Source organism: Argopecten irradians, chromosome 15, assembly GCF_041381155.1.
Source record: "Argopecten irradians isolate NY chromosome 15, Ai_NY, whole genome shotgun sequence".
Lineage (NCBI taxonomy): Eukaryota > Metazoa > Mollusca > Bivalvia > Pectinida > Pectinidae > Argopecten > Argopecten irradians.
This window is the reverse complement of record NC_091148.1, coordinates 11,048,695-11,073,850: the sequence shown is the minus strand read 5'-3', so window position 1 is coordinate 11,073,850 and position 25,156 is coordinate 11,048,695. Positions and strand designations below refer to the sequence as shown.

Below are 25,156 nucleotides of genomic sequence, written 5' to 3'. Positions count from 1 at the left end.
TTTAAAAGATAAAAATGTCCGAGAATACTCGTTATAAATATTGCACATGTCAGTTTATATATGAAATTATTGCTTATAGCTTCTATGAGTAATCGTAAACAAACAGCAAAATGAAAATAAATCATGAATTTCTAACTTCATATTTTAATTTAAACTTATATCAAAATGCCGTATATCTTGTAATTTTTGCAGGGTTGATATTTTCACCATATCGCGGTATATTGTTATGTTTGCGAAAATTTGATACCAAAAATTTTGAGGAATGGTTGACAGATATAAATCCTTACTGTGGACATATAAATCCGTTAAAATTATTTTTTTCCGTTAAAATTCCCACTTCATTTCCCAAACGGCTTTTAGATTTTAAAATGGAAAATGTAAAACGAGATATATAATTTTGTAGAGTCGCAAAAACTATGAACTTAAAGTTAATACTACTCTAATCATAACATTCTGAGCAATTGAAATTTCATAACGCGGGTCGCCTTTTGATTCCCGCTGTCATGCTAATTACCGCACGTTATTTTACTATCGCTGCACCAGCCGGCAAAACAGCGAAATTAATCTACATTGTTAGACATAGATTACCCAAGAAATCTAGCATTTTATATGGAGTTGTAACCATATCTTAAGCCGTCGATAGATATATACTTATCCTATCTTTCCTTCTTTCTTTCTTTCGTTCATTCTTTCTATCTTTGTTTTTTCTATTTTTGTTTCGGAAAGGTAGAGGACCTTTAAATTATAATCGATTTTAAAATTTAATCGAAAATTTGACCTACGTATATAATAGGTTCTACAGTATCGATGCAAACCTTATCTTGTTTGAATATTGAGGTTTAACATCACAACCATTCTCTATAGGGAAATAGGTCATTTTATTTGAACAAACTGTAGTATATTGTATTTTTTAAATCAGGATTGAATGTTTGACCCGTAGAAGTAGTCTTTGGCTGCTTTTAGACAGACTAGTCCTTGAAAAAGTATATATCAAGCCGGTGTAATTATATACTTGCTGGCGTATTTGAAAATGTTCCGACAATCATAAAGATATATATTTAATGAATATTTGTGACCCCCTCTTTGCAAATAATGTTCGATTGTCCTGATGTTCACGGAACATGATATATTTAGCATGTAACTGACTGGTCTGTTTAAACAAAACTTACAATAAACCTTGTCAGAAGCGATCAGAAAGTACGAAAAAACCTTTTTTATCGCACTTCTTGCCAGTTCAGGTATTTCATATGACTATGTCATAAATATCAATATCGTAAAATAAATATTGCGACGTCACAGGTAATAATGACGTTATATTGAATTACGTTGAACGGTTGTCTCGGTAGGTGGAAACATCAAATCCTGATTGAATTTTGCCACTCATATCTAGAAACGAATTTGAAATTTTGGTGGTTGAATTTGTTTATTAAAAACGAAAATCAATTTAACGCTTAAACAAACGGTTCAATTCATGCTTAAAAGAATAAAAAATACAAAACAATATTTAATTGTAAGCAATTTATTGAGGTTTTTGTTCTGTTACTGTGACTTAGCAATATATCAATATCATATTGTGTATGTGGGAAGGATAGTATTCTGCGCAGGTTAGTGCACAGCCTCTATGACCATATTCGACTCAATAAGCGTACCTATCCCTATATGCTTCTCTCACGAGTTTTGAGGACCCGACTTTACTTATCTCAAATTAAATTCGGACTGATACTATAGAAAGTGTATGTGTTTCTTTTATTATTTCATTTTGCATATTGATTGATAGGTTTCTTTGTGCAAGCATTTTATGAAAGTCTAGTCTAAATTCTTTTTTCTATTAAGCATCCATTATATTTTACAAGTCCCTGGACTTGTATTATTGGGTCGAATACGGTATGCAATATACGCATTGGGTCTCCATCACGAAGGAATAGCTCTTTAATCGTGAACCTTGTCCAAGTCATACTTTTTGTATTGTATTGCATTGCCTTGGGCTCGCCTTTGCTTCGATATGACATAGCAAAATGCAAACAAATCAAAAGAAGAGTTTTGTTCAATGCCAGGTGTTGCTACTTTACAATAATAGAATAGAACAAACAAAATCTAGTACTATCAACAAAACAAAGAGGGAAAAAACCTATACTTTACTAGTATATAAAAGACCACCTCCTTTCCTAAACGGTTTTTAGTTTTTAAATTGGAATGCAAAGCGAGATTGATAATTTTGATTCACAAATGCATAACTTAACTGTAATATTCACCTTCTGGTCAATTCAATTAAGAAAAAAATAATTTTAATTTGCACAACGTCGTCGTAATTATAACGCTTTAATTGACTAACATTGTGCCAAACGAAACAAGCGAAATTAATCTTCACTGCTAACATACATTACACAGGGAAAGCTGTATTCGTTTGGTGCTTAGTAGTCCGCTAAACCTGCCTATATAATTAGGTTTTTTTATTTTAGGTGCTTATACCACCGATATAATATTTCTTTGTTATAATTATATTAACGAAACTTTTATTTTTCGCTTCGGAAACGTGTTGTGTCTTAAAATAGGAATACGACGAATTTGCAGAGAACAGAATGAATTGCGGAAATGACAATTAAAGATCTTTATTCCTTCTTTCATGATTGCATTATTAGCATATTAAAAATTTTACTTTACACACGAAAATATCAGAAATAATCTGTTTATCTATAATAGCATTAAAGTATTCATCCATATCATCACATAAACAAAAAATAATAAATAGAAAAAAATAAAATAAATAATACATCAAAGTCTGTTCTTTTAAGACATTAAACAACGTCAATGATAATCCAACAACCGAATAAAGTCATAAGGGTGAAAAACCACATGTTTTCGGCTGACAGAGGACGAATACGAACGTCGCTAGGCGTCTTCGAATGGCACGTATCTATTGTTGTTTTGTAGATGTCTTAAGCGTTACTATAGAGTTAAAAATACTGAATGCTAATTAATTCACATTCGGTAGTTTATTGTCAATGTCATGTTCAGAAAATCTTAATTTTTTCAGTGATCGAGAAACCAGCTATTATGGGCTAGCGCCCCAAGAGCATAACTTTGTTCTGACTCCAAAATGGCCAGATGTAGCATTCACATTTTCATCGTTTGCGGTATAGCCGTCTCAGTTACATTTGTAACAAATGGTTTGCGATGTACGTTCAGTTCATCTACAAAACAAAAGATAATACAAATTAATAAAGAAGCGTTTTTACACTTTGCAATACATTTGTACAAACATTACTATAATGGTACCATTTATTTTCGTTGGGTAACGTTTTTATGGACTTTAAAAAACATCAAATATATATCAATTATGGACCTTTGCTGAGGTACATATGATGTTATACCGCAAGAGAAGAATAAATAATGAACGAGGGCTTAACCCGAGGTCATTAATTTAAATTCTACACGGGCGATATAACAGTATATGGAACAATACAATGGTCCTTAATTTTTATGTTAGATATGTCGTTTCTGTAACAGATGTCAAAAACGATCTCTTACGCACATATTAATATAAGAAAAGCATTGGTCAACGAACGCCACCCTGAATGTACAATGATGTTTACAAAGGAATATTAACTCCCCATGTTTCTAAAAATGGAAACTTTGTGACTTTGTATTAGGCAATAAAAATGGAAACTTTGTGACTTTGTATTAGGCAATGAAAATAGTAGAAAATCATAGCATATCTTATATATACAATGTAGTGTATCCGATATTGCAAAACAATATGTGTGTTTCTAATTGTTTTTAAAACATTGTGAAGATTCATTTTATGAATAAAAATAGATTTCTAGCCGATTTTGACTTTTCATGTATATTCCCAGTATGATAGCTATGGATTATACTGGAAATAAAATAAGGCGCTATGACTAACAATGCAAGTGAATTATTTTCAAAATATCACCAACAATTAATAATATATTATGTACAGCTTTCATAAGTATAGGTTTATAATAATGTGATTTAAAGTTTGGACTTGTTTGATGTCAACGTTAGCGTTAGCACTTCTAACAAATGTCTGTGTGTACTTTCATGTACTCAGTACGAGCAAGTGCTGATGAAATATAGGCGTTAAACCTAGGATTAAAGAAGTGGTTGATATTGTACTCTTTTTCAATACACTTCACAATATACTGTTCGGCTAGAGAGAACCTCTCTTTAGCTCGATCAGTTGAGTAATCCAGAGGTCGGGTTCGATCACTGGCAGAGCCAGCGGTTAAGTTAATTGAAGGTCCTGCACTCTGTTGCAATATCAACAGGCTAGGTTTCTACTATTCCTTTCCACAATATTTTAGTGAGCAATGACAAAAAATGTTAGGAGTAAACCTTATACAGTATAAACAAGAAAGGACGATAAGAAGAGAATAAAATATCTTATCATAAATGCGTTCGTGGGAATTATATTCACTGATTCCGAAATCCACGAAAATAAAATCGTTTGTGAGCACTTACGATCATCATTTAGAATTATTCGAGTAAATTTTAATATATTGAATTCACAGTTTAATGATACACTGAAACTGTTTTAATTTTACATTTTTTTTAAAGATTTTCAAAACATACATGATATTTGATATAACATTAACAATCACACATACATTCATACATATCTAACAATCTCACTTCTCACAAACGTTCAAAGTTATCTTTTATAAAATCTTTCATACTGAAGGATAACGAACATATACACATAAAAAGTAAATAAAGAAAAGAGAGAGATACGGTGAGGAAGGGGTTGGAGTTAAAAGAAGAGGGGCGGATTAATTGAGAGATCACTTTGCCATATTCAATAACGTATATAATCAGGACGGACAGAATTTTAATTTCATTTTAGAATATTTAATTGTCAGATATTAAAGAGAAAATGAATTGGCAACATGCCTTTATACGCATTTCCTCTAGCGGCTCATCATTGTTTACCTCAGTCTCCCGTTAGATTAAGCAAATATTGTATCAGAAACGTTTTAAATACATTAATCATATGCCAAGGCATACAGACTAATTTTTCAAACAATATAGTTCTGATACCAATTGAAGCAACGATTTAATATAAAAGAAACATAAAAAAGAATATTTAATAATATCAAATTCTTAATGACGTTCATTGTGATATGACTGCTAGACATATGATTTCTATTGACAGGTAGGCCAATGGTTGGTTTAGCGTTTTTATTTTCCGTTGATGTATTCTTCTGAACGTATAAGAACATATATCAGGGGGTTCGTCCTTAAATCTTAATGAGTTAGAGAGAGTCAGGTGTTATAATCTACACCTTCCACATTATTTCAAGTACATACCCACTTTTGAAGAAAACCGTGTTTTAATTAATATGCATTTGATAACAAACGTCAGGTGTAAAGTTTTGTGGTCAATGCCAAGTATTCATAAGAAAAACCGTATAATTACACCTGAAGAGAAATGAATTCAATAAGGTCTTTATCCAACTATTGTATTTACTATACACTGAACAGTTATTGATATGCTACCATAATAATAGAAATCGTGTTTGCGAGCTCACTGTTGGAGGCATGACCTTTGGCCTTTCCCTATTATAAGTTTCCCAAGAGGTGTAAGATAAATATCACACAAAGCTCATAGATGTTTTTTTCTTCTTTGTGAGCTCCTAATAGTGCTTAACTAATTTCACCCCTGAAAATACATTTAGACTCTACTAAATCAAAGACTAGACCATTCCATTACACAATTCTAGGAGCGAATAAGTCCATGACACATCTATATGACGACTACGACAAAACAGAATTGTTTGCTTTTGTTTTGGGAACCAAATAGCCTGCAACATCAAACAATCTAGAGTATTTCTTTAATGATTTGTGACAAAATTGACAGTTAATACCGTTTGGTTCAACTGGTTCAACACCTATGATAACATATCATGTTTTTTTGTTTTTTGTTTTTTTTTTATTAAAATTGAGGTATGTATTTATGTTTTAATGACATAACGTGTTAGGTATCTGTCTATAATAATGTTTCAAAATGAGACTCATAAACGTTATGGGTGTGTTGACAAATTTAAAGACACATTGCGATAGAGAGTCCGACGCACATATAAGCTATACCGCATTTATGTATTGGTGTGGCGAGTCAGATTATTCGTGTTTGTGGTATGAGACAATATGGTGTGGGCGATACAAGCAAAATGAAAATATTCAATAAAATGGATCACTATTGTGAGAAAACATGGGTATATGATGTATTTCATTAGAGTATAATAACTTCTGCTTACTGTTATCCCAAAGTTTCCACTCCGCTGTTTTCGGATTTTGAGGCCTGCAATCGAAGAAAACAAAACATTATTGTATATGGTCAATTTGGATTCAATGTTTTTCGTCTCTAGTGAAAATTGCAATGTTTTGAACAGCGAAACAACGTGGTATAACAAAAACACTTCGTTTAAATAAAAAACAGGACATAAAAGGTCGCCCTGTTTACCCCTTATACCGTGGTTATCATGATCGTTTCTTGTCTACATTAAGGGAGCCTATACATTTACTCATTGCGCCATATCTTTCAATACTAAAACATACTGTTAGCCGCCTTTCTTACAACTTAATTCCAGGATTTTTAGTTTAAAGCATTTTCGTGGGTTTAAAAGTTAAATGGAAACACCTTTCATTTTAATTGTGCAAGAATTGCAGAATAAACTTTTCCGAAATTATTTTGATAGCAAAATATGCGAAAATGAACCGCACGCAAAAGCAGTTGGTTTACAGTAGTGAGCCAATAATCTGTGTAAGTAACTACCCGTTATTAAAAGAAAAGGCGTATTGGGAAGTATGGAGTGTTGTAAGTAATATACAACCAATAGGAATCAAGAGAAGTCGGAGATAACCAATGTGAGGCGTTGTTCACATACAGGGGTAAAAATGTAATACTTACGTAACAATAATACGTTTTGGCGGGCGTTTTGGACATTTACATAGGTCGCTGCAATTTCTGTAATAAAAGAAGTATTTTTGTAATAAAAAGGTGGGTTTCTTTATTTGTTTTATTTTGAAAAGATTGTTCTTGACATATTTTAAAACAAGGTTAAAATCTTGTAGGGTTTAGTAACATAGAACCTTTACCTCCAGAACATATTGATCGAATACAATCAAACCAGTCTATAAAGACCACCCAGGGAACCATGGTCTTTATAGTCAGGTGGTCTAAACACACATGCGAAATTGCGTTGATATAAACCATTTGCGGTCCTAATAAAGTAGTTTTATTAAACAGTGGTTTTTTTTGTACAGAGGTGGTTGCTATGGCAGGTTTGGATGTATACAAATGAAAGTGTTGTCTTTTTTAATTCATCTTTTTACATAAGCTAGCGTTCGTTAGGTTATGAATGAATTTATCAATTTAACGCATCACTTACGAAGGACAACAGCCAGTGTTTCTTAACAACAGACACAACAACAGCAAGAGTCCAAGCAGAGCTAGTGCTCCGACAGCCGCTATCAGTGCGATATTTTCCACCGTCCAGAAATCCGTCGGTCCTAGTGTCGTAGTTGTTGTTGTCCTGGTAGTAGTGGTCCTGTATCGATACACAATGTCCACATATGTAGTTCCTGTTAGTTGTGGAAAACCATGATCCACAGCTGTCACGTAAAACCGATGTGTTGTACCGTAGTCGAATGGCAGGTCCGTGAGCAGTACAATTTGACCATTTTTAGCGATTCGGTAATAACTACTTCCGGTGGATGAATGCCCAGTGTACTCAATTTCACCGTTGTTTCCGGAGTCACGATCCGTAGCGTTTAATGTTCCGAAAACCTCTCCAAGAGTGTGCAGCTGGTTGACCTCTACTACGTAACCCCCTGCGTTAAAATCAGGAGCATTGTCGTTTTTATCCTGAACGTAAATAGTAACGTTGGTACTTCCTGTAATTAATAAAATTGAATTTAATTAAAACGCTATAGAAAGCATTATTAGTGTATATATCCATTTCTTAATCAGTGGTGTACCAAAGGCAATAAAGCATTTATTGTTTTGTTTGTATTCTAAAATGTCACTTTACTCCGCTGTATCGTGGATACATATACCGGCTGAAAAAATATTATTTCATGGCCAAGTGGGGCTAGTCTTTGTTTCTCCAAATAAAATTCTACTGTAAACGAACTTTTTTTCGCGGTTACTTCAATGTCGCTTTTTTACATAAAAACATTCTTGTGGAGATTTAATTTCGCTATCTATCCTTCTGGAGCACCACTTGAGCTGTATTTTAAAGCAGTTTCACCAAGAGTTATATTTTTGCGAATTCTTATCGCACCGCGAAAACCACGAAATGTATTTGCAAGCGAAAATAAGTTGTTTTACCAATATATTACCTGTAAGATAGTATGTATCGGTGCATTCTATCACAAGGGTTGCATTCTTTGGATGATTTCCATTCTCATAATCGTAATCCACGGCGAACGTCAATATTCCGGAATTGGAATCTATACCAAAGAGATGGGAGTCTGTCCCGGCCTGGATTGTGTAGGTTTGGGAATCCGGATTGTCAGGATCCGTAATGGTGAATCCAAGGTCAATGATAGCGGATCCTATCTGGAAAAGCAAATTTCAAACTCGTTCAGAAAGGCCGTCTTTGCAATAACAGAGTTACCACTCTTTTGAGTAGGTATCCATTTTGACGTTATTTTTTTGCACGCAAAACTCACGTCGTTTTCTCTTCTTAAAAAATTATTACGTTACGCTCGGAAATAATGACGTCATAATAAATACCTACTCACAAGGGCAGATAACTCTATAATATGAAAATACGGAATAAGACTGTAAGAGTGAGACACGTTATGTTGTGCATTGCAACATAGATTGTGTTATCCGTAATGTTTACTTAAAGAGACAATTCTGGAAATGTTGAAACTCTTTGTGAAGCTAAATGTAATGAAACCTTACCCCACCCTCCTCCACAGTGTATTCATATAACTGCTTGTCAAACACACACACTTCTCCCTCGTCAATTACTGTAATTTGTAGATAGTACGGGCCTGTTGTGAAAATGGTGTCCGTTACGTAGAAGGCAAGCGTATACGTAATATGATCTTCAAAGTTGAACAACTTTAGGCTCGCTAAAGACAACACATCTGAAAGTGATATTTTGGAATGATTACGAGTAGTAATATGTAAAAGGACTCAATTTAACGTAATTGCAATCTAGAGTCGCTTGTAACGTAGATTCTGATAGACCGTGACAACGGCGCAATGATTTCATAGAAAAAAGAGTCCCAAAATAAATTTGGATTTGTTTTAGTTAATTAAATGATAAGGATTGAATTGAAAATATTTTTATCTTGTGGAGACATAACACAAACCCTCTGAATATATTCTGATCATATTTAAAGAAATGAATGCAAGGATAAATTCGCGCATACAACTAATGTTATAGTGGTTCAGCAGAATACAAATGCGCAACAAGAATTGTATGAAGATAACAGAGTAATAATTTATTTAAAGATAACCGCCGACAGAGCATAAACGATATTTATCATTTGAACAATAATTAGTGTTTAATCGTGTGTATATATATATACATATGTCAAATTATTTAGCATTGTTAAGAATCAAATTAATGTAGATAATGATAAATGCTACATTCATAAACCTCAGTACGTTTCGGTTAGAGAGTTGCTCACTTAATATGGTAATATATATCTATATTTTTCAAAAAGCAATACGTTTTGTACTGATTTCCTTATTTGGAAGATAATGTCTAGGCCTTTATAATATTTATGACGTCATACTTACTATTCGTGAGGTTGAACGTGCTGGCCTCGGCGGCTGGTGTTGTGTCAAAGGTCACATACGTCTGTCCGGTGTCGGGATCATATACATCAAGAGTAAAGAGAACAGCCTGTGCAGCAGTGGACTCCGAAAATGACAAGGTAGTCACCGAATTCAGAACGAGGTTGGTGATTATTGGAGCAGTTTGTATGTCTATAATAAACACAAAATACACATTTAAATATAGAAGTGAATTTTATACGAAGCAGATGGACAATCATTTATGTCTATTTATCACATCATGAGCTGTTCAGAATATAGTTTGTTAGTTTATTAGGCTTAACGTCCTCCACTGTATGCAATGTGTTGCGTATATGAATGACGTCATTGGAAGGCCGTGTCGTGTCTCCTTGTGATAGTGGAATCCTTGCCGTTTTTATTGTGCTATCTCACTGAAGCATGCAGACGCAGAAGATACAACACAACCCTCTCGAACACATTACGGACAAACGACATATGCAAGGCATAATTCTCTTTACAGATATATAAACCTAATGTTCTACGGAAGTGGGAGTACCAAGCTACCTGTAGGTTATTTCAAATTTGTTGTAGATACAATTAAAATACTAATAGGTGATTTTGCTACAGAGCTGAGGTTATGATATAAATACTTATTATTGGTTAGATTGTAGACAGGTTTGTTGGTTGAGGAAATCCTGAGTACACAGAGTAAAAACATCGACCAGCAGTCAATAACGGTAAACATTAACTTACTTGTAAGTGTTACTGTGAGAACGTCGACGACTGATATGCCCCCGTCGGATACAGTAATGTATAGCTTAAAACTGTCGTAGGTCTCGGTAATCAGATCCCTGGTGGCCGTTATGTCTCCATTACCTAAAACAATAAACAAGAGTCATCTAAACCTTATACAATTATAGCATTTTGATGAGGTAGATGCATGGGTTTATTGACTAAGGAAAAATTATCGACTGTAGACGTAGTCCGATGTTTATATCTTTTTCTTTGGTTAATAAAAAAAACGCGTCGACCGAATAAGAAATTCAATTATACAAATAAATTATATAAAACAATTATTTTATTATTTTACTTGTTTTTTCTTTATAATACAAAAAAATGAAAGATATACAACAATCTAGTGTAAAAATCTACATTTGTGTTTCAGGATATATTACCAGACATTAAATGAGTAAATATCAAATGATCATACAAATGATCCAAGGATTTAGACACTAGCATACTAGCATAGACACCTATAATTCCTAATTTCGAGATATATGTAGAAAATAGCGAATGCATCATCATACTTCAGTTTTCATAGTTCTTTTAAAGCTTATATCACTGTCTAAATGCATGCATCGCTCTAGATAATTACATCTTTGATAAAGATGACATAGACAAATGTACATAACAACTCTCTATAATTCTAATGTAAAACTAAACCTTGTCAGTTCCATCACGCCTTTCGTAAACGGTGCACATTCTTTTGTTAGTCCACTTACTTTTGTATTCCTTTTGAGGACATTTAGAACATAACCCCCCCCCCCCCCCCCCCCGTGTCCTATTTTACAACAAGCAAGGATATGATGTGTTAGAATTTATTATTGATTTCATCTTCTAATAATCATTTCTACTATACACATCCTTTACAACCCTTACCAAGATTTCCATCACATCTTTCTCCTTCTAAATGACGTCACAATGCTGTTCATAAACAGTAAACCAAAACACTTCAATGATCATATATATACATAGATAATTATGATAAATTTGAAGAAAAATCCTTTCGGACCAAATCTTTAAGAAAAAAAAACAATAACGACTGATAATCATATATACCTGTGTTGATAGCGAAGCTCGTCGTTGCAGGAACTGAACCCGTTATGTTAAACGTCAATGCAGTATTTGCCAAATCGTCTGTTGCTTTCACCCGGTATATTCTATCGCCGTTATTTGTGGTGGCGGCATTGTGAGATGTGGAATCTGAGAAAAATCAGCAAGAAAATACTCTTATTCATTTCATTCCATCAATACCCATAATGCTTTGCAAGACCCGCACCAACCGGTACATTATTTCCCACGATGCTCCAAAAACATGTATCCGCCCATGGAAGACAGTTGCGTTTTGGGATTCAGTTAAGATGAATATGTGTTTAAACATTATTTAAACTCTTCTATAATAGTCAAGTTATCAAGCAATCTGATTAAAATACAGATCCTTATCATCACTACGTTTTACAGGAGGATCTGAGAAAATCCCATTAGGGGTCATGTCCAGGTGACTTTTGGAAATGGCCAATCAAATTGCTACTTGCAAAATTTTGACAGTGAAATTATGGGGACGAAATAGTTTGAAAAAAGCTGTCCGACTTATTTTGGCTTACGTATTCATCTCGCCCAAAGAGCACAACAAAGTTAATTGTATATGTATACTGGGACGAAATATCGTTTTCAATTGATGTGACAAGTGTAGAAAATGTATCTGATATGAAGACCACGTGGTATAAAGGTCATCCGGACGTGACCCCCTATGGAATATTGTCAGATCCTTTATTTAACGGAGTGGTTATCAGGATCTGTATTTTAATCAGATTGGTTATTAAGTAATATTGAATCACATTTCAGAAAAACGGCTTTAAACTACTAAAATAAAATCAGAATTGTAATGATTATTTTGTTTGCCTGTAAATGTTCCATTAATATATAATGTGGCTCTATGTGACATATATGATGCACCATCCTCGATTATACAGGGGTTACTATCACTGACGTTTTATCCATCCATGGACTTTTTCATAGAAAAAACTGATGGCAATTCAGGCGAAATAAAAAAAAATAACACCATTCAGATAATTCATTTGAAGATTTCAGAGAGATGAACCGTTATACATTTTCTTTGACGTTCATCAAAGAATCATAACATCTCTGTAGTCCTCAGTTGCCTCAGTTTTGCAATAAGATAGGTTAGGGGTAAATGTTAATTCAGTGATTGTAACCCCTGGAGTATCGGAGACGATGAAGCATTAAACTGAAGTTGTAAGGTTTGACTTTAAGATCTGATTGATATGAACATGATAATAAGTTGAAGCTGAGATTATATCCTAATAGTTCAGACATCATATCTCTGATTTCTGATTTACTTCTGAATAACCCTCGACACACTGGAACAGCTTCAGGCACTGTAGTCAAGTTTTTCTCATCCAAATCATTGTACACGTACCTATTGAAGTGTAATCATTAGCGCAAATGCGAAGTAACGTAAATCACGATTTATTAACGTGAATAAAAAATTAGGGTTATTCGGAGGTTCACTACCGAAAACACCCCTTTTTACAAAAAATTGTGCTCAACATGTGTAGTGAAATGGGATCTCCCTGTATAATGATATAGTTGATTTAAGACAACTCGTCCCATAAATGTTAATTACATCAGTCAATTCGGCTACGGTATAATTTGAGACGTTTAACAAAGAGTCAAGTAGACATTACAACATACCTGGTAAGTCATTAAACGTGAGTCTATCGTTTTCAATGATGTCCACGCTAAGGGTTCCGGTCCCAGTTAATCCCCCGCTGTCCGTACAAGAAATGTTGATGGTGTGGACTGGATTAGTGGCGTAGACAAACGCTGGGTTGTCAGTGTAGACACCGTACTCTGTAAAACCGTAATGGCAGAATAACCCTTCTGTATTTGCAAATTACAGAGTTATCTGCACTTGCGGGTATGTATTGTGAAGTCATTCATCCGCGAACGTAATTAATGTCATGTATTTCTAAGAAAACGATATAAATTGAGCCCATAAAATGATGACATCACAATTGAAATCTGCCCGTATTAAAATTAACTATATGCAAAAACTGAATTACAAAGTTGCACACTTGCATGAAGGTACACGATGTATTAGTTGTTATGATCGGTATATGAATATTATTGATTTATAAATGCATAATGTTTGAATTTATGACGCATGTAATGACATCGACGTAACGCGCGATGTTGGTGATACCGTTCCAAAACACAAACCCCCCTTATTTAAAGCGTTGTGGGTTTCTTCTCTTTTTATGGTCTCACGTCACATTATATATCAATGGAATTGTTTTTTGATGTACATTAATTCTATGTGAAATATAGGAGGTAAAGCGAAATACAAATACGTTTCAATTGCGTTCAAAATCCCCAAAATACACCGAAAACGTATGTAACGCGTAACATTTACCGTCGTGGTTGTTTGTAAAACTGCTCCAAAAACGCGCCAAACATACGTACAAACAAATGAACATAATGCAAGGAATCGGATATGACGTGACAAATGACGCCAATGACGTATCGATGATTTCGGAAGGCGTACATTATGCTAATATCTTGATTATTAACCATTGTCAACATGTAACGGTGGATCCAGAAGAACGCACATACAGATTTCTAGCAATATTGAGAGAAAATGGTAAGCTATTTCAGGATTTTGAAATCATAAATGAAATGTGTCTTTATTGAATATATCATGACCGTAGTATAGCCCACTTTAAAGAGCGTTTTCATTGCAAACGAAGAAAATGAAAAATTCCGTAATTTGTCCACCAAGTGATTTTAATCTACTTTTTGCAAATATAAAGATTTTGATAACATTTATCAGCATATCATGAAATATTGAATATAGATTTAAAACCATATTAGAAATGTGTCTGAACTGAACATTAAAAAACACTCTTTATTTCGAGTGTACGATCAATAATAAAGAAATAACACGCCATTTAAAAATTCCGTGAAATGTCCACTTTTAATACAACGTAAAAAAAACGTCGTTACGTTATACGTTCAAAGCGTAACGTTATCACGCGACGTTTTGAATCTGATACTGATAAATATGCATTTAAATCGAGAACTATTCTCTATTTAACAAAATTACAGAGTCATGTCGATAAGCAATATGTGAAATATTATATTATCTTTTAATTGCAGGACATTGATTTAAACTCGCGCATTTTAACTGCAACGCAGCGTATCAACATATACAAACAGGAACGCCAAGAAGCACGGAAGAGGAAACGAAGAGAATATTATGAAAACGAGAAGAAATTTGTTCCAAAAACTCAAAAACCCGTATCAACTTCAGCATTACAAAAACGCAAGCAACGCGCTAATTGCAAAGAACAAATAGAAAAAATGAATAAACAAAGGTTAAAAACTAGAGAGCGGGTTAGAAAATACAGAGAAAAAAATAAAACAAAAGTTATGAATGGCGATCAAAACGCGACAGGTACTCTAGTAACACCATTTAAAAACAGAATGAGTAAATGTCGATCATTACTCAGACTAAAGGAGAATTTACCTAAAACGCCCGTAAAGAGAAGCGCCGTTATCTCTGCATATTTAGAGTCGAACTCACCGACGGCAAAATCTCTCCGAACAGAGAAATACTCTTCCCCTGGGGACGTTGAAAACATCGAACTTGCTAACTGTATACTTGGTGACATGAAACAGGCAATTGAGAGCACAAAATCCAAACGTTCCGACGATGCCAGGTCATCTATTAATGTTTTATGTGCAGCTATTAACGGGCCCAATTCAGCGGAAAAGAAAATCCAAAAGAAAGTAGCTCGCAAACTTGGTTTGCCAGTGCGACGCATATCTAATGGAAAACGTGTACGTCATAAAATAATGACTTCGGAAAAATCGTCATGGACGCACACTTGCCGGAAAACACGTTCCGATAAAATAACGGACTCGGACAGAGAAAAGGCTTATAATTTCTGGACATCTTCGCAAAACTCTCGACCAACCGGAAATAAATGCGATATCAAACGAATTAGAGTAGGTCCAAAGTTGTACTCAAGTCACATGGTACACGTTTTAGAAAAAACACAAACTGAAGTTTTTCTTAGTTTCAGAGAAACACATCCTGAAATCAAAATGTGCCAAAGAACATTTGAAAGATGTAAGCCGTATTATGTTGTGCCGACGCGCCCAAAGGACCGGAATACTTGCTGTTGTAGATATCACGTCGAAACAAGAACTGTGTTCAAAGATTGCATGAGTTTTAGAAAAAAGATAATTGAAAATAAATCAGAAGACCAACAGAGAGAATATCCTATATACAATCATCTAAACGAAATAATACCTACAACATTTTGCCAAGAAACGGACACGGACATTGATTGTATAAACAGAGAATGCAACAACTGCGGCGTACATTTACTTAAACTACTTCCGGAAGAATGCGATACATCTGAGACTGCTCTACAAGTGACTTGGTCAAAATATGAATATGTCAATGTCAATGTAAAGAAAAACAAAGAAATTAAAAAGCTTTGTTTGGTTAAAAAAAACAACTGCGCCAGGAGAGATGTTTTCTTACTTAAAGCACCTTTTAGTTTCATTTCCGGCTCACCAGTTCCGTGCAAATTGGCAGACAAATCAAATGAAAACTTTAATTGAAAATTTGCCAATGAACGACTGTATTTGTATTCACGATTTTTCTGAAAATTTTTCGTGTATCGAAAAACATGAACTACAGTCAAGTTATTTTCAAAAGAATGAAGTTTCAATTCATGTTACTGTTATTCACCGCCATGCAATTCTTGAATATGATGGGGCTGAAAGTACTGAGGAATCACCAGATATCGTCACAGAACACTTCTTTGTTATCAGTCCGGACTTAACACATGACCAATATTTCACCCATGCTGTTCAAAACTTGGTATCGGAACACCTGAAATCGATTCGTTATCAAACCCGAACAATGCATGAATTTACGGACGGATGTCAAGCCCAGTATAAAAGTCGTCATTGCATGGGCTCTGTAGCTCATACTTGTTACGACTTTGGTTACGAATGCTTCATAAGAAATTACTTTGAAACATCACATGGAAAAGGGCCCCAAGACGCCGCTGGAGGGTGCTTTAAGCGACAGGCCGAAATGGCCATTATCAGAGGTACCGAAACGATCCAGTCAGCAGAGCACCTTTATAACTTTGGAAAAAACAAGTTTGAACAGCCAAGTGGGTCTGCTAATTGCAAGAGAAGACATTTCAGGTATGACATTAGCTTGGTTTTATTTTTATGTCCATCATTTACAGAGTCCCTATCTTTAACTGATTATCAATATTTATCTTTGTAGCAGCAAGGATGAGCACAATCACATGCGCTTTCTAATTTCTTTAGTAGTTCATAGATGTATATAAAACAATACATGTACATGATAATATTGTCTATATATTCAATTGTATATATGTGTGCGCTTATATAAATGCACATTATACCATGACATGATCAATGATATTAAATAAGCCTTAACAAAAACTTTCATTTTCATTTCAGGTACATTGAACAGGTTACGCGTGAAACGCAAATGCGTTACAAACCAATCCCAAGAAATAGACAAATACATCAGATTATAGCAACTGGAAATCCGTCCCACCTTTTTGTTAGGAATATCTCATGTTATACATGTGACCAGTGTATCACCGGAAATTATGGAGCGTGTACAAATCGTATCGGGAAGACAAGGACGGCTGAGATTAGCAGGGAAGGTGGTGACGATCAAGTCAGTGTAGACGATAATCTACAAGACAATTCACATGTAAATGATTTGCATGATCTATGTCAACCTACCAGTATACTCGCGGTCTTTACATACGATCCAAGTGAGGATTTTTATCTATTTAAAGCGAAGAGTAAACCGGAAAAACTAAAAAGGAAACTGAAAGACAGTTGGGGTGCAACTTTTGAAAAGGGGTGTGAAGTTATTCGGGGGTTTTACTTTGAGACTGTGAATAACGTTTTCACCTACCGTCTTTTGAAAGACCGACTGGCTGTGGTGCCGGCATGTTCTGTGCGCCACGTTCTGGTAAACGCCAGTGAAAGTAACAACACGCTAACTATTAGTGAAGATGATCATGTGGAAATACTGGCATCCCTCGATTCACTGTTGTATGTGTAGTCGAAGAAGTTATTAATATAGAAAGCAATTCTGGACAATGTAGTAGTTACATATGTACAATACATTGACGAGTAACTTTGGAGACATTATATATATACATGTACATTTTTTTGTATATGTATTCATGGAACCGGTGTTACAATGTATGTAAAACATGCTGCGGTAATATCTTTACATTGATAAAATTTCCATTTCTTGTGTATACACCTTTAATTAACTTATCATTCTTTACTCACTTGAATATGTGTATTGGATAACGTTGTAGTGACGCGTCGCGAAAGCGGTCTAAAACGACGTCATTCTGTGTTACGTAAAGTGTCACCAACATCGCGCGTTACGTCATCACTGTGTAATTAGAGACCAAAATGAATCCATAAGAACTACAATAATGTAACAACGATCACATGTGTGTCTATACTTACGATCGGTGTCTGAGTCTTTTCTACAGACAAACGGCCCATCAGCTGGTATAGTACTTGTGACGTCACAAAGAAAAGCGTCGTTATCTGGGTCCGTCGCTGAGATTGTGTATATCAGCCTATTGGCCGTCTCCAGTTCGCCGACGCCGACGGACGTCGGTAAACCTGTCACATCAGGCGCCTAGGAATGAGGAACGGTATGCTTACTTAATTTAATCTATACATTCATTGGTTTAAAATATTTTTTTGACGAAGTGACATCACACGGATTTATTTCATTGAATAAGAGTAAACTGATAGCAGGTATAAGACAGTGGCTTTTCATAATTAACGTTCGCTGATGACATGAAATTAATATCATGATCGTAAGAGGCGACTAAATTTAGGATATAGTATCTTTTCTTTCTCACTCACTATCTCCAACCGAACGTTTCACGTTTAGCTCGCCTATACATGTATTTTGAACCCAAGTTGAGCGGTTCGGATTATCTGTCCTGGTCGAGAGACGCCACAGTCTGTTAACGATGTACTGCTCTGAGAAGCCGAAATGTTCTTCTATAATTAAATATATGTCCGTGTGCTCGTTTTTGAGCTATTGTCACTCAAGGATACCTAGTTGACAAAATATTAGATTTTATGGGAATCGTGCCGTTTTGTACATATACACGAGAGATTAAAGCTATAATTTCCTAATGAAGTGTTTCATATGTATGGATGTTTGTAGGAATTATTTTCCGGTAGTCTTTAAAAATATACGAGTTATGATTAATTAGACTCATTTTGTTCTAAGCATAACAACTTATGCTACCCCTATCCCTTAATTTCGAGCTAAAAAATGCACCATTTTCAGCCATTTGTGCCAAACAAAACCCTTTATAGAAAAAGTTCTTGTATGGAAATTTTGTCAATATTTTGAAAGTCAATAGGGAGAGGGTTGGTCTTTCTAAATCAGGCAGAAAAATGGAGGGTCCATGTGCTTACGTTTTGCCCCATTTAATTTTTTTTTCAATAATTCAGATTAAAAATGATTGTGCTAAGATTATCATTAAATGTAAAAAATAAAATGACAAAAGTGTATCCTTTTACACATGAATTCTCAATATTTTAATTACCATACACCTAGCAAAGATTTACAGCAAAAATTAGCTTGATACAGCTAAAAATGCTTTTACGTAAAAACAATTTAAGTAAAAAATAGTAAAACTTTGGCTATACTAAAAAAAAAACTTATAAACAATCTGAAGAATCGAAGAATAGAAATGTAATTTTTTGACAAAATTTGCACTTGGCAACTCGCTTCAGGTAATGATAAGTTGTATTTGAAAATATTATAAATTCTTTGATCTTTGTTGAAACGAGACTTCAACGGGACTGAAACCTCAGAAGAATACATCATAGAAAGTGTCTGCTCCTGCTTCAATCTGATTAAAATACAGATCCTTATAACTACTCCGTTATAGAGGATCTGACAACATCCAATAAGTGGTCATGTTCGGATGACCTTTGTACCACGTGTAATTCAGATCCAGTGGAATTTCTGCACATTGCTACATCAATTGACAACGCCATTTCGTCCCAGTATACATATACATTTAGGGTTGTTGTGCTATTTGGGCGAGATGACTTCTACACGAAAATATTTCGATAGCTTTTTTAAACAATTTCGTCCCCTTAAAGTCACATTCAAGATTCTGGCAGCAGCAATTTGATTGGTCATCTCCAAAGGTCACCTGAACATGACCCCTATTTGGATGTTGTCAGATGCTCTTATCTAACGTAGTGATAATAAGCATATATATTTTAATTACATTGCTCCTGCTTAGCGCTCAGTGCAAAAGAAGTGGGACGACTGGTTCGCCCGTTGTCAGTATAATGCGACGGGTTGATGTGTGTTGTTCGATGTTCTGCAAATCATGTTTCCGTGACATAGCACAATAAAAAGTCCCACCATCACAAAGAGACACAACACGAACGTACCAGACTTCCAAAATATACAGACGTTTACAATAATTGCTTTGGAAAGGCCATCCTTAACTGGCATCAACTGTTGATAGCTCGGTAAGGCCTAATAAACGAAACGTTTTGTTGAGTTCATGATGTATTTTGATGATTGGTTTTGTTTGTTTGATTCATAAACGTCCTATCAACAGCCAGTGAATTCAGGATACGCTTTTCTGGAATCTTCAAAAGTGTATGAAAACCAAACAGAAAATATTGATAACACGGTGGACGAAGGAGGAACTAGACCACATTGATAAATGTTCTGAATCTTCCCAGTGTGGGACATTGATATAAGTTATTGTTTAATAAAAATGTCATATTATTATAACATCGACAATAATGCATTCTGATTCAAATAGCAGTGATATTTGTCCTATATCTTGTATATTCCATTTTCTGTCTCATAGAAATACGTAGGCGCCACATTGACTACATAATTTGGAAACCAGATAATGAAGATAAGATCAAAGAACTAAACAAACAATTTCGTAATGTCAATTCGGTCGATCTGCATCATTCAATTTGTAAGTTTGGGAATTGACAAATTTGACTTCCATTTCACATAGCATATACTTAAAGAAATACAAAAGTGACCCGGTTAAATCTTCAAATGAAGGAAAATAGAAGGCGAATTGATCGTTTGCGTTAGGGAGGAAATAGTTCATAACATTTTGATTAGTATCATGTATTCATATCAAGGCAATATAAACATTCTAAAAGGTATTTGTAGAATTTCAATCTGTGACAAAGTATGAACATTAGGTATTGAAGGTATTTAACCTCTTTCATTTTTTATAATTGCAGTTTTTAAAAAAAAACATGCGCAAACTCATAATTTAGTTTTAAACCATAATACTTCCAGTGGAAATTATTTCAATAAACAAACACACCATTGGCTATCCCAGTATTTTAGTAACATTTCAATGAATTTGATGAATTATTAAAATTCATCGAATGTCGATCATGCAATAGGGGCACAATTCTAACACCCTAGCTGCAGGAAAGCAAAAGCACTCCAAATCTTATACATTCTTAAAGATGCTCCACCGCTGATATGGTATTTTTTCACTATTAAAACCAGGAGCAGACGATTTAGTATTTTTCTTCAGTTACAAAAGTTACTTACATTACACCATTACCACCAGTGAAAAGTTTGAGCTTCTAATTTTACTTCAAGTTAAAATTTGAAAAATAATTAATTGCATCCCGAAAAAACATCCGTACCACTATATATAGTTATATCCTATATGAAATGAACTACTGAATGCGCATGTACCAAAGGCAAAATAAATTATTTTATATTATTTTTTTTGTGTTCTATTATTTACACGATTAAACACCCTTTATTGTTCAAATGATGAATATAATATTCAATGTTCAATAATATCTTTCGACAATATAAAAATTCTTGAAATCGATTTATTGGCTTGGCCATACAAGTTATATCTATGTAACGGAAACAATATGATTTGTGTAATTATATTTCTATGTCTTTGGAAAGAATCATGTAATGACATCATCTTATTTTGCCTGACAACCAATTTAACAAAGCTCAAGTACATTTTGTAGTACTATGACACTGAAAAAATAACATTGCTTAAATAGACCTCAAAATTTGGTCATAATTTGTTTCAAGACTGTGAAAATATTAACATTTTTAAGGCATAAATTTTCAGTCAAAATTTGCAGAAAAGTATATTTTCGGGAATATGATATCGTTTTATGAAATTGAACATTCATTTGATATAGTTTGGGTTAAAAAAAGAGAATCTTGGTGTTCACCTCTGGATGGCAACATTAAATCATCCATAGCACAGGCACCCAAGAATTTCTGGATTTTATGTTCTGTCATAGCATTACAAAACACACTTAGGATTTGTTTACCTTAGTTTGTACGCAAACTTCTCTGGTGCACATAGCGTTTGGATCTGTGGTGGGCATGGTGAATTTTGTGTAAGCTGTACTGTAGCTGTGAAAGATGCTTTCTAAATCTTTAACTTCAACTATAAGACACTACACGACTGCCACTTTGCAGTCTCCAAACACAATGATTAATACTTTCACATCTCCCAACCAATGAGATACCAAAGAGTCCGTCTATAAATGACCTTAGCTGTTGATATGACGTTACGTCATATCATTCTAATCCAAACGAAAAATCAATTATTAGAAACTCGGCATTAGTTTGATAGAATTTAATATATGGTTAATTCTTCACTGAACCGGCCCTTAATTTGCATGCTCGTTGATATACGTTATCGTTTATCGAACATGTCATGTTGTTATAACATAATTGTTCTGATGACGATATATCATTCTGAAAGTTCATGTGTGTGAAATATATTATTGACGTGTCATGAATTTTATCTCAAAGAGATCCGTTTAACACCAATTACGTGATGATCGAATGTTGATATTTCGGAATGATATATCCTGATCAATCGAAGGTGATAACAAACACATACAAACAGAATTAAACAGCTATTCTACTTCAGATTTGACCCGTCTTTGTTTTTGTTTATGTTTATTTATGATTAAAGATTAACATTAATGGAGTTCTATCATATGGAGATGCAATAAATCAAAGTGTAAATAAAAATAGAAAATAAGTGTATAGATAAATACAAAATCATAGATTACTGTTAATAAAAAACAAAATAAGTTTACTATAAATAAACGCAAAATCATAGATTACTGTAAATAAAAAAACAAAATAAGTTTACTATAAATAAACGCAAAATCATAGATTACTGTAAATGAAAAACAAAATCAGAACTACAGATAAACACAAAATCATAGATTACTGTAAATAAAAATGAAATCAGGGTTTACTATAAATAAACACAGAATCATAGATTACTGTAAGTAAACTCAAAATCAGAATGCACTCTTAATAAACTGGTAAGCGTTTGATAATGACAGTTCACTGTGATATGTTCTGTTTAAGAAACATACAATCAATTCAGGTTAATCATGATAATTCATTCAGAAATTCTATATTTCCTGTGGGATTCATTTTTGGTGAGATATCACTACGCCGTCGTATTGACCATTCAGAAACGACCTTACAAACTGCTATAGCGTTTTAATGTTATGGTAATGTATCATTACACGTTTTACACCAACGAAATGTTCATTATAAGCAAGATGAAATTATTCAAGGATATATGTATATATGTCTAAAACTCACTAACCCATAAAAGTAAAAAATACATTATTTAATTAAAGTCATATGTGCCTAATTGGGAGGAAATATTGACATTATGTTTTTTCTTTGGTAATCTATAGAAAATATCTCTAGGTTAGATGGATCAAGCTGTGAAAACAATTCAAATGAACAGAAAAAAAAACATTCTGATGCCTTTAAAATAGTAACAACACATAATGTATGTATTGTAAATATCTTGTTTTTATATGTTTAGATGGAAACATACCTGCAGAAATCACTTTATATTTACTACTTGGATGTACACATGTAATAATGTGAAAGAAAATTGTCGCCCACATTTCGGCTATATAGTATAACTATATGTATTAATTTTACTTCACTGAAGCAGTACTGCTAAAATCATTTTTAGCTCTTATTTGTACTTGTAAAATGAAAACCAATGCATTGCAAGTATTGTTATTTTTTAAATATTGGTAATTTTTATGCTGAATAAAGATATCAGAAGCTTATCTTGATTCGTGATTATGAAAATTATGGCACATATAACTTTAAGACTAATAACAACAACAAAAAAAGAAAGAATAAATACACGTTTGTTACAGCATGAAACTCGAGAAACGATATTTCAAGGTAAAATATAAATTAGTTATAAAAAATTGATCCACGCGTAATTTTTTATTAGCTCGCCTATTCGAAGAATAGGGGGAGCTAATGTTGTCACCCCGGCATCGGCGTCAGCGTTGGCGTCCCATTTCACGTTAAAAATTTTGAGCAAGTTTCTATTTTGTCTATTGTTTAGGCTTAAGTCATCATAAATGTTTATGATTTTATTTTCCTAATGTGTATGGATGCTGAACGTGATAAACGTGATAATAAAACCAATTTGGGGCCCTTTAGGGTTTTTTGAGTCTGTTAATTTGTCACATTTCCACGTTTAAATAGTAAATACTTGAACATCAACTTCTTCTGAATAGGCGAGCTATGCTGTTCTCCAACAGCTCTTGTTTTAAATTAATGTTTTGTTTACATGTATACAATGCATGTTTTAAGTTTGAAGACAATGAAACCAATAAGAATATCTCTTCCTTTGCAATTTTTAAACATTTTGATGTACAACTCCATGCACATATAATAATAACCAGCTATGTAAAATCAATTTGCACTTTATTTCCACGGGCAAATTATTACAAAATTTCAGTCCGCGAAAAAGTATCATGCTTAGGTATATTAGAACCATATCACTCTAATTCGCAAAGTTCGCTTCAAACTTTAGCGCTCTGTATATAAAGTCTTACAATTTACATGTCAAGAAGTTTACACTTTAATACAAAATAAAATACACGAAAATGGCAAAGCCACCAATAATCTCACTTTGACAGTAATTATTGTCGAGTTCAGTAACATTATATTGAAGACGTTGAGATGCAAAAAAAATCCCAAGTTGATAACGATAAAAATGTGTGACAAATATTGATAATATCTCTGTCAAAATAATTTAAAATAGAATACTATACTTACAACGTTAACGGCATTGCCTTGGGAGATTTGAAGAATTAAAGCACAGTATATCCACAATTTGATCATTGTTTCGTCTTCGTAACTCTGTACTACAGTAAAAAAGCAGAACGATGATTTTCCTATGTAGGTTACCACATAGATATTGCGACCAATTTGATCGTGTATTACGTGACACTCCCTCACAAGTGGTTAGCGATTATAAAGGTTATTCGTGTTGACAAAATATACTATTCTCCATACAAGAATTACACCTCAACCTTTGTTGTTAACAAAAATATCCTATTCTCGAGGGAAGAATAGCTCCATGTGCTTTGTTAGGCGTATGGAAATGC

The 25,156-nt window shown here is 33.9% G+C and overlaps 2 protein-coding genes across 2 annotated transcripts; one reads left to right on the top strand and one right to left on the bottom strand.

Moving 5' to 3' along the window:
* Positions 1-1,503: 1,503 nt before the first annotated feature.
* Positions 1,504-25,156, bottom strand: LOC138309227 (protein dachsous-like). The gene is made up of 12 exons (XM_069250380.1): positions 24,825-25,156; positions 18,140-18,317; positions 13,274-13,432; positions 11,618-11,761; positions 10,532-10,654; positions 9,782-9,970; positions 8,933-9,120; positions 8,362-8,581; positions 7,410-7,914; positions 6,929-6,985; positions 6,276-6,319; positions 1,504-3,191 (listed from the first exon to the last, which is right to left on the bottom strand). Exons 1-12 carry the CDS (start codon positions 24,888-24,890, stop codon positions 3,115-3,117), a joined length of 1,950 nt encoding a protein of 649 aa, XP_069106481.1. The 5' UTR covers positions 24,891-25,156; the 3' UTR covers positions 1,504-3,114.
* LOC138309228 (uncharacterized) lies at positions 16,659-17,838 on the top strand. The gene is made up of 2 exons (XM_069250381.1): positions 16,659-16,810; positions 17,096-17,838. The coding sequence occupies exons 1-2, from the start codon at positions 16,695-16,697 to the stop codon at positions 17,715-17,717; spliced, it is 738 nt and encodes a 245-aa protein (XP_069106482.1). The 5' UTR covers positions 16,659-16,694; the 3' UTR covers positions 17,718-17,838.